The following is a 19,351-nucleotide window of genomic DNA, read 5'->3' as shown; positions in this document are numbered from 1 at the left end:
TGCCGCCCACCCTCATCGGAGAGTCTGCCTTACAAGGGCTGCACTCGGCTAGAAATAGCCACACGAAATTATTATTATTTACATTGAGAGTGGGAATTGATCCCAATTCTTTCAGCGTCATCTGCTTTGTCTGAGTTTATGAATAATGTATTTTTTAAGGAAATTCTTAATCCTATTTTCGCCGCAACATTTTGTAGGTCTTCAACTTGCTTCTTGGCTGTGTGAGGGTGGTTTGATATCAGAACGACGTCATCTGCGAAGGCTAGGCAGTCCAACATGAGGGCATTCTTACCACAACATATCTTTACCCCATTCTGAGTTTCATTTTCAGTCATTCTCGATCTGTATTCCCCGATGACCTTTTCTAGGATGCAACTAAAGAGGAGGGGAGAAAGGCTATCTCCTTCTCTTAGGCCTGTTTTATTTCAAATTGTTCATAGAGTTCACCAATAAATTTAACTTGGGAAAAGATGTCTGTGAAGGTTTTCCATTATTATTATTATTATTATTATTATTATTATTATTATTATTATTATTATTATTATTATTATTATTATTATTAGTCTATTATTGATATTTCACCTTGTGAATGTATGTCATCAGTACATCTATACGCCAAGTTTAAAAATGTTGGTTTCGCTTACACTTTACACAAAAAGCAAAATTTCCAAATTCAAAGGAGGGCTATGCAGATAATTCAACTGAAAACAACTGGCACACATCTAGTCTTGGTGTTGTATTTCAATTTTTACGATAAGGATCCAACCCATGATTGTGGTGCATTAAGTTGAATCTTTACGTCCAGTTCACCGAAACAAGTTATTATAATACTCGGTCATGTCTAGTAAGGGAAGTTCATTTCAAATTATTTTAATCATTACAGCTTGCTACACATCCATATTCCTTGTGCTCCCTTATTACAGACTGTTTTTAACTGTTTCAGACCGATGCTCAAGGAAATTAAGATGTCAACTGAGACTCGAATCATCTTGGACTGTGACCCGGAAGATATTCTGGATATCCTACGAGCGGCCGATAGTGTCGACATGATGGATGTCTACTGCAGCTACCTTATAACCTCTCTGGTAATTACATTTTCTAACCAATAACGTCCGCCTCTTGCTATTTCTTGATGGGTACAGTATTTCTCACTTTATCTCTTTGCACAGGCTGGAATAAAATGTTATACTCGAAATTCTCAGTCATTTATGATTGTGACACTGTGTAAACTTCCGCTGTTTAAGTGGTGCTGAGGAAAGACATTCGGAGAACGACTACTGTAGTCGTATGCTGTGAAAGGTTGTTGTTTGAGTCATCAGTCCATAGACTGGTTTGATGCAGCTCTCCATGCCACCCTATCCAGTGCTAACCTTTTCATTTCTACGTAACTATTGCATCCTACATCTGCTCTAATCTGCTTGTCATATTCATACCTTGGTCTACCCCTACCGTTCTTACCACCTACACATCCTTCAAGAACCAACTGAACAAGTCCTGGGTGTCTTAAGATGTGTCCTATCATTCTATCTCTTCTTCTCGTCAAATTTAGCCAAATCGATCTCCTCTTACCAATTCGATCCAGTATCTCTTCATTCGTGATTCGATCTATCCATCTCACCTTCAGCATTCTTCTGTAACACTACATTTCAAAAGCTTCTATTCTCTTTCTTTCTGAGCAAGTTATCGTCCAAGTTTCAGTTCCATACAATGCCACGCTCCGCACGAAAGTCTTCAAAAACATCTTTCTAATTCCGATATCAATGTTTGAAGTGAGCAAATTTCTTTTCTTAAGAAAGATCTTCCTTGCTTGTGCTAGTCTGCATTTTATGTCCTCCTTACTTCTGCCATCGTTAGTTATTTTACTACCCAAGTAACAATATTCATCTACTTCCTTTAAGACTTCATTTCCTAATCTAATATTTCCTACATCACCTGCCTTCGTTCGACGGCACTCCATTACTTTTGTTTTGGATTTATTTATTTTCACCTTGTACTCCTTACCCAAGACTTCATCCATACCATTCAGCAACTTCTTGAGATCTTCTGCAGTCTCAGATAAAATAACAATATCATCGGCAAATCTCAAGGTTTTGATTTCCTCTCCTTGGACTGTGATTCCCTTTCCAAATTTCTCTTTGATTTCCTTTACTGCCTGTTCTATGTAAATACTGAAAAGGAGAGGGGACAAACTGCAGCCTTGCCTCACTCCTTTCTGGATTGCTGCTTCTTTTTCAAAGCCTTCGATTCTTATCACTGCAGACTGATTTTATACAGATTGTAGATAATTCTTCGTTCTCGGTATCTGATCCCCATCATCTTCAGAATCATAAATAGCTTGGTCCAATCAACATTATCGAATGCCTTTTCTAGATCTACGAATGCCATGTACGTGGGCTTGTCCTTCTTGATTCGATCCTCTAAGATCAGACATAACGTCAGGTTTGCTTCACGTGTTCCTACATTTCTGTGAAAGGTATCAATCATAATTATGGTCAGTCGTCCGGCAATAACACATTCTGACTCAGTGAAGAGAGTACTTCTCTCTTCGTCCTGCCACGTATGCATCCATAGAGGCATGATCTCTTCGCATTAATTGATGTTCGATTTCGCGAAAAGAAAACAAATTTTCGTGTTATTCCGCGAAATAGAGCTGACCCCATAACTTTAATTTTGCTTTAATCTTTTTGTAAAGTTATTCATAAAACGTTTAATTCATGAGATTTGTGAATTATTTATGTGAAATATAAATAAATAAATAAAGAGAAGCAAAAGTGATAATCATTCATTATTCCTTATTTAATCTTGATTATAACTATGATACAGCCTTAATAAAGATTACATAACAAATTACCATTTCACCCTTTGGCCATACTATTAAGGGATTTTATAGAATATAAATACGAAGAGATACTTCTGTCAAAATGAGAAATCCTTATCTGTCAAAATGAGAAATCCTTATTCTGTCATCTGTTTCTCTTCACACACGTGATAGTGGAATACAATTTCACGCTCGTTATTTTCCATGAATTTCGCTGCAGTTTCGCACTTACCGCAAAATAATTACATTTCGCTTTAAACTGGCCTTGTCACTTTAATTCGCTGTAATTCTCGAAAACAAATCACTCATTTCTTAACCAGAATCATATGATTCGTTAAGATATCTCTAATTCACTTCTAAAAAATTTTGTCGTGCTTATCACTAATGCGAAATATAAATACGAAGAGATACTTCTGTCAAAATGAGAAATCCTTATTCTGTCATTAGTTTCCCTTCACACACTTGAAATTGGAATACAATTTCACGCTCGTTATTTTCCATGAATTTCGCTTCATATTCGCACTTATCGCAAAATATTTAAATTTCGCTTTAAACTGGCCTTGTCGCTTTAATTCACCGTAATTCGCGGAAACAAAATCACTCATTTCTTAACCAGAATCATATAATCTCGTTAAGATATATCTAATTCACTTCAAAAAAATTGTCGTGCTTATCGCTAATGCGAAAAAAATTATGCCTCTACTCATTACACATCCATAACGCGAGTAAAAGATCCCACCATCAAACGGACTGCTAATTGTGTATCACGTTGGAAGGGCATTTCGACAGGTCTTTTCTAACGCTACATGTCTCTGTCGATAGGTAGGGATGGCGCACTTCAGTTCAGTTTGAGATAGCAAGGAGCTTATGGTCAGATATCTTTCCTGTAACCTAGCGCTAGTCAAATTGACAATCTCACCCACTAACTCTGGAGTTCGAACCCGGGATGAGTGTCAATTCCACAACAATTTCCTCATATGATTACTATACTGCGGCATTTATACATAACAAACATAAATTAAATTAACATAATTGGCACTGTGTAGTAATTACTGAATGAGTATTGGGCTAATGTTAATTAATATTTGAACGAGCGAGTGGCTGCGTGGTCACATAGCTATCGACTTACGTTAGGTAGATAGTGGATTCGAACCCAACTGTTGGCAGCCCTAAAAATAGTTTTCCGTGGTTTCCCCATTTTCACACTAGGGAAATGCTAGGGCTGTACCTTAATTAAGATCACGGTTGCTTCCTTCTCACTCCTAGGCCTTTCCTATCCCATAAGAACCATCTGTGTCCGTGCGACGTAAATCAAATGGTAAATAAAAAATACTAGGAATGTTTCTCAGCATTAGTTTCACATTGGGATTCAGAATCGCTTCCGATATGTCGATTAATTTACTTAAACTCCGTTTCCTTATATTCAGAGTTGTAGCACCGAAGGCACACTAATCTAAACATCTTAAATTACAGTGTTTTCAGATTATTTATTTGAGGTCTACATAGACAAAGAGTCAGTGTTTCTTCCTGCCATGTGTGCCAAAGCTTATTCTACAACAGCTAAAACCACAAATACACGTGTTTCATTTCATTAAGACTTCAGAAGTAGATTTTGTTATAAGCATTTAAATACGTTTACAAACATAGTCTTTCTACTTCAGATCGGCAGCCATCTAAACATATACTAGTACAGCACGAATGAGGTCGAGAAATTCTACTCAAATGTGAAATATGGTGGCAAAATCTATTAGAAGGAATTAGATGTCGGGGAGAGTATTCACGTAGTGGTGGGTGTAAAATGTGCTTCGACTTAATACTTATAATGTATAATACATGTATAATTATTTATATAACGTAACATTTGCACTATTTCTCATTTATATTCCTGGAGACGCTGGCCCCGTGGTGTAGGGGTAGCGTGCCTGCCTCTTACCCGGAGGCCCCGGGTTCGATTCCCAGCTAGGTCAGGGATTTTTACCTGGACCTGAGGGCTGGTTCGAGGTCCACTCAGCCTACGTGATTAGAATTGAGGAGCTATCTGACGTTGAGATAGCGGCCCCGGTCTTGAAAGCCAAGAATAACGGCCGAGAGGATTCGTCGTGTTGACCACACGACACCTCGCAATCTGCAGGCCTTCGTGCTGAGCAGCGGTCGCTTGGTAGGCCAAGGCCCTTCAAGGTCTGTAGTGCCATGGGGTTTGGTTTGGTTTATTCCTGGAGACAGATTGTAGGACGTTTAATTCGAGACTACAAATGACAATACACCAGTTAACCTCATGCAGGCGTATTTTTTAAGTTATTGAACTGATTTTTTTAAATCCAGGGCCAGGATGAATGGTCCAGAGGGTAGAGCAATGCTTGCCTGAACCCAAGTTGGCGATTAATATCCGGGTTCAGTCTGGTGGTATTTGAAGGTGCTCAAGTGTGCCAACCTCGTCTCGGTAGATTTGCCGATACTGTACGTGAAGGACAAAATTTCCCGCATCTAAGCGTCTCTGAAAACCATAGGAGTAACGTAAAACCAACAGCATGATCATTTTTATATATTAGGGGTAATATTATTTGATGACCCACATTCGATTTCATGTCATCCAGCAATGTCTGAAAAAGTGAGAAGAAAAATGTTAATCCATTCTCTCTCCTGTTGAACCAAAAGAATTGTTTGGAATTTATCTTTTGTCATAAATACCACTGACAACTTGTCGAGATTTTTTGTCCGAATGTACAACCTTCAAATCTCTGGCACAGAGTTTGTCCGTATGGAATTTGCCTTTTCTCAGGTTGACTGTCTGGTCTTTACCGCTGTTAAATGGGAGTATGCGAATACAGTATTAAGATTCAGATTACCACTAGGATCTAGTTTCTCCTTTGCGACTGACTGTCTGAATTGGAGTGATAATAATAATAGTAATAATAATAGTAATAATAATAATTTCGTGTGGCTATGTCTAGCCCTTGTAAGGAAGACACTCCGCCGAGGGTGGGTGGCATACCTCCTCCCATGTATAGGTAACTGTGTGTTATTGGGGTGGAGGATAGTGTTGTGAGATTATTATTATTATTATTATTATTATTATTATTATTATTATTATTATTATTATTATTATTATTATTATTATTATTGCTCTTACGGAGTTACCCGTGGAGCAGAAAGAGGTTAAAGAAGGTGCCGGGGGGAATGGGTCTAACTACAATATTAAAGTTAATTTAAAACTTTAACAAAGGTTATATTTCTTTAAAAAATCAACAAATAACAACGTAACAGGTACAATTAGCGATTTAGAACCAAGTCAAGGAAAATACAATATAGTGAATTCCACAATTCCTGGCCTTCAAGCCCCTCGCTTTACATTTCCTGAGCTTTCAGCTCAAATTTGCAAAGAGCACAAATTCACTCAAGGGCAGAAATCCCCCTAATTCAGGGGGCACTTGCTCCCAAAATCCAACATCTAGCCTTCAAGAGGCATACAGTAATCTTACTTTGAAAAAGAGCTAACAGGCTCCAAGTTTCTTCTAGCCTATTCAAGGCAATATCTGAAAATTACAATCACTCGCCGTCAAGGCACAACTAAAAAATTTGAAACAGGGGTATCTTGTACCCAACCTATTGGGCCTTTGCGGAGAAGCACAGGTTAATTAAATGGCCCGAAACACAAATTGAATGGAGGCGAATACTTGCACTCCTAGATATGAACACTTAAAACCTAAAGGGCACTAGACTGATGAAACAGGGGCTATTCCCAAACTATGGAGGTGACTCGTATAAGAATAAATTAAGACATTACGGAAAGGAAGAAAACCAGTTACAAAACGTAGTCACCTCAAACCAATACGAAGGGGAGCTCGAGAGGGTACATCACCCTCTATCCCCGGTTTACACTTAAAGATTTTATGAATTTTTTACATTAGCCGGCAGAAAGTTACATTTTTAGGAAAACTAGGTTACATAGTTAATGATTCGGACCTTTCCCTCAGGTTGAACTGCGGAGCTAGCAAGAAATAAAGATGTTATGTGGCCATTACCTTGTCGTTGTACTGCTGCCTGATGAAAGAGGCGCCGCCCGCCTCCTGCTTTGACACACACACTAGGTCAGATGACGATCAATTGGGCAAGAGACGTGAAAATCCGCAGTTTATAAACCCTCGGGGAAAGTTCGAGACCATTCAAGATTAAACTAGACACACCCTCTCACTTTTATTGGTGAATTTAAAAGTTACACTGAAAATCGAAGAAGAAGAAGAAGAAGAAGAAGAAGACTGTGATTGGCATAAAATTCATTACAGAAATTAGGGATTGGCTAGATTCGAAACTGGCGGGAGAAAAGGGAAACATTGCCAACCCAAAAATAAATGAACATCAATTAGAAAAAAAAATTATGAATACAAAACTTCTTTAAATCAAAGGTTCTTTCACTTCGCACCAGGGTGCAGGATCATCGTTCTTTGGCAGAGTCATCTATGAGAGAAAGTCCAAACTTCTTGATGAATGGAAAACAAAACAAGTAGAAATTCACACAGTTCAGGAAACTTCACAATAACAAAATTATATCAGATTTTAGTGGTGACATCTTCAGAGTAAAGTCCTAACTTGTTGTATTATAGGTTTCACATTTGATAGAGAGAGGAGTTCTTTTAGGCGCTCATTTTGAACGCGCGGCGTAGGGGTGTACCTCCCGGTACAATTATTATTATTATTATTATTATTATTATTATTATTATTATTATTATTATTATTATTATTATTATTATTATTATTTTCATTTACTGTACATACTCTCTGCATGCTCCACTACATGAGTAGTACTACATGCACTTACAGTACATTTCTTTACAAATGCACAAACATAAATTACATTTGAATAATTAAATTTCTAGATGACTATTAATACTACCAATATCAGTCAATATCAGTCTTCCTTTCTCCTGAGAGCTTGAAAGTCCAGAGCATTAACAAATTTGGAAAATTCCTTTAACTACTTTTTTAATAGCACAGATTTCTGCATTGGCTAATTATCACCTCTATTAACACTATTTATCAAGAATTGCCTAATATTTTTCACTTCACTGCACTCGAAAATTATATGATCTATTGTCTGAGGGCTGCTGTTACAGGAACACTCGGAGTTACGTATAATTTTAAGTCTGCATAAGTACGAAGCAATATTTCCATGTCCAGTTAGTATTGTAGTCATATTTGGTGCCTTAACCCATTCAAATTTTATTCTCCAATTATTTCTTTTCAGAATAGCTGTAGTCTTTATTATATTCTCAATCAGTTGGTTATGATTTCTGAAGTCCGCAATGGAGTCAATTGCTATCTTACTATCTGTGTGAATAATTGCTTTCTTATCTTCATCATCCTCTGTCCTAGTAGTTACTAAGAATTCCAGAGATTTTAATATGGCTAATTGCTCCGCCTGATTATTCGAACAGTTGTCTTGCAATTTAAATTTCAATTAATCTATTAATTCACGACATCTGTATATAGCTATGCCAGCTCCCACTCCTTCTTCACTTTTGCTTCCATCTGTGTAAATTTTCCATGGGATATATTCATTTAATGCTATTCTTGGGTCTTCGGTACCAGGGAACTTGGCTGGGTGGAGCCATCTCATAGGTTTTTCTGGGTGATCAATGACATAATTCATAGTTGTTTTGCCTGATTTGATATTGTATAGAGTAAAAACCTCTAGCCTTGATATCTATTGGAGTAATTCCTGTGATGATGCACAGTGCCTCATGAGATACAGTACGGCACGATCTTGCTATTCTCGATAGAATAAGTCTTTGCACTCTCACGTATTTAATCAGATTGCATTTATTTTCCAGGGATTCTATCCAGATAGGTGCAGCATATATCAGCATTGGTAATATTGCTCCTTTATATATTATTTCCAAAGCCTGATGTTTTAGACCCCATCTTATTCTTGCCGATTTTGATAATGCGTTTATTAATTTAATAAATTTTTCACTGACTTTATTGATATGGTCATTGAACTTGAAGCGAGAGTCTATAGTTATTCCTAGATATTCCATCTTGTCTACTTGTTCAAGAGGTTTCCAATTCATAAAGATGTAAATTGTCTTCTTTGCTTTTCTTCTTGAAATTAACATAACTTTTGACCTTTCATTGAAACGGGTTTTGTTGTCTGCTGACCAGTTAGTAACTTTCCGTAATTCCATATTCACAATATTTTCAGCTTCAATTTCAGTTTCAGCCCTAACTGCAATTATGCCATCAGCAAATGCTATAGCTTTGGTGTTTTCCCCGTATTCCAAACTGAGCAGTGCATTATACTGTACATTCCAGTACCCTGGTCCGCAGCATGAACCTTGAGGACATCCTTTATTAACTACTGTTTCGACTTGGATACTATTGGAATACATGGATGCTGTGCTATCCTTAAAGTAACTCTTAGTAAGGTAGTACAAATTTCTAGGGCATTTAAAATCTTTTAGTGCCTTTAGGACACATGGCCACCACGCAGATTCAAAAGCTCCTTTTACATCAAGACTAATAATGATGGTTATTTGACCATTTTTCAACGCTTCAGTTATAAATTCCTTAAGTGCCATAGCTGCATCAGTAGTACACTTTTGAGCTTGAAACTATATTGATTTTCGTTCAGTAGTTTACTGGTATGAAGGTAGTGATTAATTCTGTTTATTAGAAGTTTCTCTAGTACTTTGCCCGCCACATTTAGCAGGCTTATTGGTCGGAATTTGGATGGATCCTGAAGCTTCTCTTTTCCTGGTTTTGTGATTTATATGATTCTCGCATTTTTCCATCGCTTCGGGAAACAAGCATTCTTCAAGCAACCATTATATGAAGATGTCATAGTTTTAGGGATACTTTCATACGTCCACCATAATATTTTGTTCGTGATTCCATCTTCATCTGGTGTCTTTTTAAGACCTATATCTTTGATTGCAGATTTTATTTCTTCTTTTGTAAATTCCCAGTCATCCGGAGTATCTATTGGTTCCTCTACTTCCTTCCTTATTTGCTTTTGCTAAACAGTATCTTCCATTTCATCATCTTTCTGAATAAGATGGTTTAATATGCACTGCATCGTTTCCTTTAAATCTCTTGTGTAGCGACCTTCATTGTTCATAAGAGTTGATACAATTTGTGTGTTCTTAATTTTACCTGACGCTGATTTATAGACTATGTCCCAGGGATTTGAAGATATATTACTACAGTATTCTTTCCAAGAGAGTATCTTTGCATTTCTAATTTTTGCTTGGTATTTAGCTTTTTCAGCAAAGTATTCAGTTTTGCGCTGATCTCGGAGGACATTGTTATTTAACGTTCTCTGGAATTTTCTTCTAAATGCATTTACTTTCTTCCGCATTATCGTGAGTTCTTCATTCCACCAAGGCACTGTTCTGTGTTTTGGGCTAATAGTTTTTTCAGATGGTCTACTAACTTTGAAAGCCTGCATACAAGCTTTTATTTGGGCAGTGGTAAATTTATTTACAATGTCCTCCATATCTTCAGAATTATTTATGTGCACTGATAGTCTATTGTCAAGATCTTCAGTAAGTTCTTCGTGTCTTGTTCCCCAGAACTGTCGTACTATTTATTTCTTTAATATTTCTTGATATAATTCTCGATCCTCTTCTCTCGTTATATATTTTATACCAGTGAATGTGTTTTCTGTTGAATCATAACAGAAGTTTTTTGCTACTGAGAACTGTAAGATTCTGTGATCTGAACAGCTCTCTTCTTCGCTTATCCTCCAGTTATATATTTCCTTAAGAAGTTTATTATTGCTGATGGTCAAGTCCACGTTACTTTTCCCCCTGCTACTTTGGAAAGTGGTTAAATTACTGCTTTCGTTATGTACAAACAGCTGATTTATTATAAGAAATTCCTCTAGATTCTTTCCCCTTTCATTGGTGAGTATATCGTGCCATGTTGTAAATCTGGAATTACTGTCCATTGCAATGAGTAGCCCTTGTCCACTTGTATACTTCAAGATGTTGTTGATTTTGTTAAGGTCCCTTTCTATTGTTCCTTGACTATCAAAATACATGTTAACAGAATAAAATTTTAAACCCCTATATGTTAATTCTACAACTAGTGTGTCTTTGTCAGTTAATTCATTTATAAGTAGAGCATCTATTTGTGGGTTTGTCACTAACGTCACTGTTGGACACCGACCTTCACTTGCCGCAAACTTCCTGTATCTATTTGTGATACCAATAGGCCTATTATTGATAATTCGTGGCTCTTGTATAAATACCACGTCTATTCCTTCATGTACTATCAGATTCATCAAGTTATCAGTTGCTGCTATCGAGTGTTGTAAATTTATCTGTAGACAGTTGATATTATCATAATTATTGAGTTTTTAAGGCCTGTTAATCTCTTGGTGTGGGTTGCTGTATCCATATTAGTAGCCTGTATTCCGAAATTATTATTATTATTATTATTATTATTATTATTATTATTATTATTATTATTATTATTATTATTATTATTATTATTATTATTATTATACCGCTTACCCAACACCTGTGGGGTCGCGGGTACAAACTGCGTCGTAAATGTGGATTTGACCCTGTCTTTGATCATGTTTTACGGCCGAATACCCTTCCTGTGACACCATCATATACGGAGGGATGTAATCCCTATTGCCTGTTTCTATGGTGCATGGTAATGTAGTGTGTCGTCTGAATATGAAGAGGAAAGTGTTGGGACACACACCCAGTCCCCGAGCAAGAAGAATTAATCGGACGCGATTAAAATCCCTGACCCAGCCGGGACTCGAACCTCGGCACCCTCTGAATCGAAGGCCTCAACGCTGACAATTTAATAAAGGAGTCATATTATTATTATTATTATTATTATTATTATTATTATTATTATTATTATTATTATTATTATTATTATTATTATTATTATTTGTTCCCGAGTGGAGTGGCCACGCGTGTGTGTTAACGTGCTACGTCTAGGGAGCCAAGCTCTGCATTCGGGAGACGAGTGGGTTCGAACCCCACCGTCGGTTGTCCTGAAGATGGTTTCCTGCAGTTTTCCATTTATATTCACTTCTAGGCAAAGGCCTGGACAGTTCATATTCATAGGCCAAAGCCGATTCCTTCCACCTCCTCACTCAACTTCATTCACCATCATTAATTTCACCTTTATTAGCTCCTCAACTGAGGTTAGTGTTAGAAAGTAATATCTCTCTCTCTCTCTATCTTGCAAACTTGGGCTTTCTAATGAAGAATCTGATGTCCACAGGATGGTCACACGGTGGACTACTCTGAATTCAGCGATGGGCCCAACATCACTACGCTGAGAATAGTGGACCCTACAAGTCCAGTAGTGGAGAACGCTGTTCGAGACTGGATTGATGGTGAGAAGAGATCGAACAGAGATCTCAATCTTACACCAGACACAGTCAAGGTGAGCTGATTCAAACAAGTTTCTTACTTGCCGTTGACCGTGTATCATATTTGTAATTTTTGTTCATTTCAACACTACATTTGTCTTTTGTTATTTCTGTAATTCAGTAGTGAACTATCGTATGACACAAATGCATAAATTTATGGAATAGAAAGGAAAAGGAAAACACGATTCATTATTGTATCACACATTTATTTTCTGAACTATACTTTGTAATACCATATATTTTATTTTTTAGGTTATTAGAAATCACAAAGAAATCAAATACATTAGTTTTATTCTCCTCATTATTAACAAAAATATTGGACTTAAAAGTACTGTGTATACCACCGGTTTGTTATAACGGCCTTCTTCGTAACTGATCTGGACACACTCAACTCGGCCCATGGAAGAACTGAACATAACTAAAATTCGAAAAATTTGGACCTAAAATGTTTTACCTCTGGTGCAGATTTATTTAGTCCAAGCCATAACGCTAGGAGAGTCTACCGCATGTAATTGTGTTCATAGATTTGGCGGGGTCGTCGAACATTATGAAGAAGTTAACCCTAATGGGACCAAGGTTTACTTTGTGATTTTCATATTCTAGCTAACCTCTCAACTCGATAGGAAAAGTAACGTATAAAATGCTTTCCTCTAATTTTAGCAGAGAGAGTGACATTAAAATTAATGTAGTCATTTTTTCTATAACTTCGCACTATCTAATAGAGATTTTAGACCTGGGCAAAGCGGTTTCAACTGTCCGCCGATACGCAGGCCGTCCATAGGTGTCAGTTCGAAGGACCTGCACCTGGCCCCTTCGGAGGCCATACGTTGTTATTATTATTATTATTATTATTATTATTATTATTATTATTATTATTATTATTCCGGGGTTTCCGTGGCTCACGAGGAATAAGAAGCGCCTAGGTTGAATGGCTGGACAAGGAATTAACTAGAGTGTACGATTTCATTAATATTGTTTGTTATTCATTCAGATTCTGTATCTCTCAATTTTAGAAAAGGAAAGAAATAAAATGTTCAAATTTGTTATGTTAAATTCTGCTCTAGTTAATTCCTTGTCCAGCCATTCAATCCAGGCGCTAACTTAGAAGTCGGAACATCAGATACAAAACTTGCGATAATTATAAGGTAGTTAATTTTAGATAGAGGGACTTGGAAGTCAGAGCATCAGGTACAAAACTTGCGATAATTACAAGGTTGTTAATTTTACGTAGAGAAGAGCATAATTGCTCCAGAAAGGTACAATATTTTACAACAGAAAACTTCGCTCCTACCAGTTACATTACACAGGAGTATGAGTTCCAAAATACCTTAGTCTAGCCTCGCAGAGGCACACAGTTTTGATGCACTGCAATTACACTGGGGAACCCATTGGGCGGCACCACTTTTCATCAATTGCTCCACAATAACAATAACTTCAATCACTGCTCCTAACGGGAACCAAAACGTAGAACTAGTTGTAGAATAAACAGAGGCTATAATAAAATTATTAAATTTTATTATTATTATTATTATTATTATTATTATTATTATTATTATTATTATTATTATTATTATTATTATTATTATTATTATTATTATTATTATTATTATTATTATTATTATTATTATTATTACAGCTGATCACCACCCATTGCTCTTGAGTGTCCTTGGTCGCTCCTTGGTTCTGTAATGGCAAGATACAGCTCGGTCAGAATGTGCCACCAAAACGTGCGCGGAGTGAGGCTACAGGAAGGAAAAGGAGTGGGGATAAACCACAGTGTTCACGTGAAACAGTTAACTCAGCATTCAACTGTGAAGTTATCAGGTGAAGACCTTGTTACGGACTGAAATGACACCTGTCAGGGGGGCTGTGACAGATGAGTTAATTCCGCAGACCGATCCGCGCTCGCATGAGCCACGTCTTCCCGGGCGAGCTCTACCAATGGAGTTATCTCTCCTTCATTTTCTTACTGTTATAGTCCAAATACTTAGTAAACGTCCTGCGTAGGAAATAGCCGCGACAGGGGTGCCTCGTCTCCCACTTCTCTCGCCCACCAATCTTCGTCTGCACATCGTGCTAAGCACTGTACGCAGTGGCTGAACAACAAGCGAATTAAGAGATAGCGAACCGGGAAGAGAGAGAGTGCGCTGAGCGGATCTCCCACCTACGTACACGACCACGCGCCGCCGGTGCCTTAGAAGGACGTTTACTAAGTATTTCGACAATAGCGGTCATACCGCAGGATACTCTCACGTGCTCGTTGTGCACTCGGTCGGTCAGGGTGACGACCGCAGCATTCACATATCTGTGGTTTGCATTTGCTGCTCGTGCATCTTCTGCCTTGACAAGCATTTGGAGTCATACAGAGGACAGTTCTGACGGCCATCTTGTAAACTTTCCCTTCAAGCTTATACTGTACCTACGTGAACACTCCCCGCCCGTCTCTCAGGTGGACCTTTACTAAGTATTTGGACTACAGTGTTCTGCGGACCAATCAACTCTGGGTCTGCGAAGATGCAGAACAAGTATTCTGTCTTCTTACGACTGATACTGACCCTATTTCTCTACCGATATGCTCTCCATTTTCCTAAGGCTGCCGCAGAATGCATTACCGTATACTGTAGGACGGTTCAACGATGGATTAACGCGTTTCGTGCGGGTCGGAATGACTGCGGATTTGCACCACACAGGTCGGCCGGCTATTCATCAAGATCAGATTGACATCGTGAGTGGTCTCGTTTCCATAGACCATTGAGGGACTGTCCGGAATATTATCCTTAGAGGTTGGTTTCAGTCTTCAAACGGTGTGGCACATACTGACGAAATGTTTTAACGTGAGGAATTCCACATCAACTCACCGACGTACAGAAATGGCACCGATATGCACTGGCTGACATCTACCTTGACAGGTACAGCAACGAAGAAGACACACTACTGCAGCGTATTGTGGCCATTGATGAGACGTGGGTACAAGCCTAAATTAAAGAGTCAATCGAATGATGGCGTCACCAAGTTTGGCCACGTCCACAGAAATTTCGACAGGAACCCAGTCGGGTGAAGCTTATGCTGATTGTGGTATACGACTACGTGGGTATTATTTTTATGCATGCTGTACCTGAGGGAACCCGTCAACAGTTACTACTATTGCCGACTTCTGGAGTGACATCTGCGTCTGGCTATGCGATGCAAACGTCAACGTTCATTGCGAGACGATCGCCCTATCGTGTTGCATGACAAAGCACGTTATCATGACGCAAACAATATCAAGTTCTTATTGCAAAGGTGGCACTGGGAGGTCTTGGAACATCCTCCGTACTCGCCAGACATGGGTCCTTGTGACTTCGAATTATTTCCAAAGTTTAAGGAACCAGAACCACTCGGAGGCCGCCAATTTCCTGACATATCATCTGTACTCCGCGCAGTAGGGCGCTCCATCGTTGTTATCAACAGAGAACGCTTTGCCAACGGTCCCCGACGACTTCACGATGTTTGGCAAAATGTAATAGACTTTGCAGGTGACTACATTGAAGGAATGCAATGCAATTTTACTTGTTAGTTCATTAAATAATCAGTATTGCCAATACTTTGTTTACATTCCTGGCATATTGCATGATATAACTTCTTTCTTTGAAAGTTAACATTGTCTCATCCATACGGCGATATCTACATTTGGTAGTACTCCTTGTCACTGTATCTTATTCTCCATATTCCTCCTTCCTTACTGGGACGACAGATGTTTCTCGGAATCTTTATTTCAAATGAGCCAAGTCAGGATACATCATACTGCGTCACCAGCAAAGTTTCGTATCCATACATTAAAGTTTTCACCTGGTGGGTCTACCAGTTAGTATTCCGGAATGTTTTCCAATGAGAGTCCAAGTTTCCACAAAATGTCATTCCTTTCATCGTCTGCTACTGCTGAATTGTTCTTGAAATACAGAGGACTTGGAAGATTTTCAAATGTGTTGCCATCATCAGTGCATCATTCATACAGAGAGAGCTGCATGTCCTAGGAAGTTAGTTACGGCTGTAGTTTCCCGTTGCTTTCAGCCGTGTAGCAGTATCAGCACAGCTAAGCCATGTTGAGTATTATTACAAGGCCATATCAGTCAATCATCTAGACTGCCGCCCTTGCAACTTCCGAAAGGCTGTTACCCCTCTTTCGCTGAACCATTCCTTAGTCTGGTCTTTCAACAGATACCCATCCGATATGGTTGCACCTGCGGCTCGGCTTTCTGCTTCATTGGGACACGCAAGCCTCCCCACCGCGGCAAGGTCACATGGTTCGCAGGTGAGGAGGTGTATGATATGATTTATATAATGAAACCTTAGCTTTCAATGGTACTTGTTTATCCCACAGCAGTTGTCTTACTTAGTGATAAAATTGAGTTGCCTTGCTAGTTCCACTGTCCTCCTCATATTTTGCAAGGTTGTCCTTTGATACTATACTACCCAAGTACTTAAACGTTGGAACTCTGTCCAGTTTGGGGTCATTTATTCTGACTTTAGTTTGTCATCTCCCCTCTGTAACTTCATCACCACCGTTAAATCATATCTCTCAAACTCTTGACTCCATTACTGCAAATTTCCCTCCACATCATTTTCGATTTCACCCCAGATCACCACGTTGTTTGCAAATAATTTCGTAAATTCATCCGGATCTGAAAACGGCGTGGCTTGTTCTTCAATAAAATAGGCACCATCCTCTTTATTTCTTCTGATAAATTAGTCTCATGGGATTTTATAAAGTTTCGTAGCTCTCTGAAATATTTAACTGCAACAAAGAAGTACCAAAGTCTGAGATTCTGAGCGTAAACACAGAATAGAGCCCTTATTACCCAGTATTGCACATGTGTAACGTATATTTTTAAAGGAGGTAATCACATATTTTTGTTAATCCCAGTTGGGAATATTCTACAACTATTGATCCTTATAGAATTAATTATTTATTAAATACACAAACGTATTTCTTGACACTAAAAAGTTATGTTTTATATGCAAAGCCATGCTTCTTTCACGTGCAAGCATTCAAAGTGAAATGCAATACAGACATCTTTAATGAGGTTCAATTTAAAGCATAGGCATCAGATAATTTCAAACACTATTACAGTTAATCAGTAATCTTTAGTAATTTGATCATTTGACTATGCTAATGTTGCTTGGGTCATCAGTCCATAGACTGGTTTCATACCAGCTCTCCATGCCACCTTATCTCGTGCTAAATTTCTTATTCCTACATCCTACATTTACTCTAATCTGTTTATCATAGTCATGAATTGAAATTTATCTACCTCTACCGTTATTACCAGGTGTATGCATAAGTCTTTTATGGTTTCACTAAGAGATAGAGCCAGCAGACAGTACGCAACAAATGAATTTGACACATACGTAAGTTTGTTCTTCTGACATTAACCTTCCAACACACAAAAGTTGTGTCCACCAAACACTAGCGTCTGTGTTGTGTCGTTCAGTGACCATGTCGACGTTTGTGCCTGAAAAAGAACATTTGCGGCACGCATTGTTTTCCTTATTTAATCAAAATTAAAAGGCTGTTGGAATATAACCGTTTGCTGGTGGAAACATATGGTGAACACACTCCATTGATTAGAACACGTGAGACATGATTTCGACAATTTAAACGTGGTGATTACAATGTGAAAGACAGTGCGCGCTCGGGTAAACCACAAAAGTGCGAAGACGGGCAATTGCAGGCGAAGCTCGGCGAAACCGCTAATGCACAACGCTATCGCCCACAAATCATTAATTTAAATCACGCATTGATCGAAAGACTACCGCAACGGGCCAGAAGACATAATAATTTGATTTTGTTTCATCTCACACAGGAAAACCATTGAAAGACACCTTGAAATCGCTTGGATGGGACATCGTTCCTCACCCGCCGTACTGCCCTGACCTGGCGCTATCTATCACCTCTTCGCATCAATGGGGCACGCGCTCGCAGAACAGCACTTCAGCAATTTCTTGGAAGTTGGAAAATGGCTCGACGAATGGTGTGCCGCAAAAGACAAGCAGTTTCTCTGGCGTGGTATTCATAACTTACATGCAAGATGGGCGAAGTGTGTAGAAACCGGTCGCCAATATTTTGAATAAACAAAAATTGAATTCCTTTGAAAATTGCGTGGTTTTTTTTTTACCACAAACCCGGCAAAAACTTATGCATATACCTGGTTCATCCTCATTATTATTATTATTATTATTATTATTATTATTATTATTATTATTATTATTATTATTATTATTAAATATAGTTTATGGCGTAGCTCTCGTGTGGGTTTTCTTCTAAAATTACAATTTCATCCATTACCAGTTTATGGTTAATTTCTTATTTTAACTTTTTATACAAAACTATATCTTGAGTCTAGTGTAACCTTCAGTTATATAACCCCATGGTGCTAGAGCACTGATGGGTCTTGATCTATCAAGCAACCAATGCTCAGCCCGAAGGCCTGCAGGTTACGAGGTGGTGCGACCGTTATTCTTGACTTTCTTGACTAGGGCCAATATCTCACTATCAATCGTTCTCAAGTAGACTGAATGGACCTCGAACCAGCTCTCAGAGCTAGATTAGAATCCCGGCATGGCCGGGAATCGAATCTAGGGCCTCTGGGTAAGAGGATTCCGAAACCGGCTAAATCGTTATGCACTAGCATAGAATAATTAGTAATTGGTGTAATAACGAGTCACTTTTCCCTTATGATACTATTTTTTATTCCAGACTGAGACTGCTCTTACTTACGACGCGGTGCTCCTGTATACTGAGGCTGTGGTACTGCTGAACACAACGGGACACATCACCCAGGAGCCTTTGGAATGTCGCGGCTCGAGAAGGTGGACGAAAGGGCTCGGCATAAGCAACTTCATGCGCCTGGTAAGAAGATTTCCAATTCTAAAGATATAATACGATCAACATACATCTACATTCATACATGTTCATTATAGACGCACATGCCTTTCAGCGTTCATTCAACAAGCCTCTGAGAATTAACTATGCGCTTCCACAATACTACCAATTAACTCTGTGGTTTCGTTTAATTCTACAGGTATTACCTTCATATATGTTACTATAATAATAATAATAATAATAATAATAATAATAATAATAATAAAGTCCG

At 38.3% G+C, this 19,351-nt stretch overlaps 1 protein-coding gene across 5 annotated transcripts in view; it reads left to right on the top strand.

The window, feature by feature from the left end:
* Positions 1-19,351, top strand: part of LOC136866431 (glutamate receptor ionotropic, kainate 2) — a 274,181-nt gene that overhangs the window by 169,199 nt on the left and 85,631 nt on the right. For all 5 annotated transcript variants that reach the window (XM_067143358.2, XM_067143357.2, XM_067143356.2 and 2 more), the window contains 3 exons: positions 944-1,085; positions 12,068-12,232; positions 18,955-19,107. In XM_067143358.2, coding sequence (XP_066999459.1) covers positions 944-1,085; positions 12,068-12,232; positions 18,955-19,107 — 460 coding nt within the window. The remainder of the gene's footprint in view (positions 1-943; positions 1,086-12,067; positions 12,233-18,954; positions 19,108-19,351) is intronic.

The sequence above is a fragment of the Anabrus simplex genome, chromosome 3 (genome assembly GCF_040414725.1).
Source record: "Anabrus simplex isolate iqAnaSimp1 chromosome 3, ASM4041472v1, whole genome shotgun sequence".
In the NCBI taxonomy this organism is placed as follows: Eukaryota; Metazoa; Arthropoda; class Insecta; order Orthoptera; family Tettigoniidae; genus Anabrus; species Anabrus simplex.
This window is presented reverse-complemented; position numbering and strand designations above follow the sequence as displayed.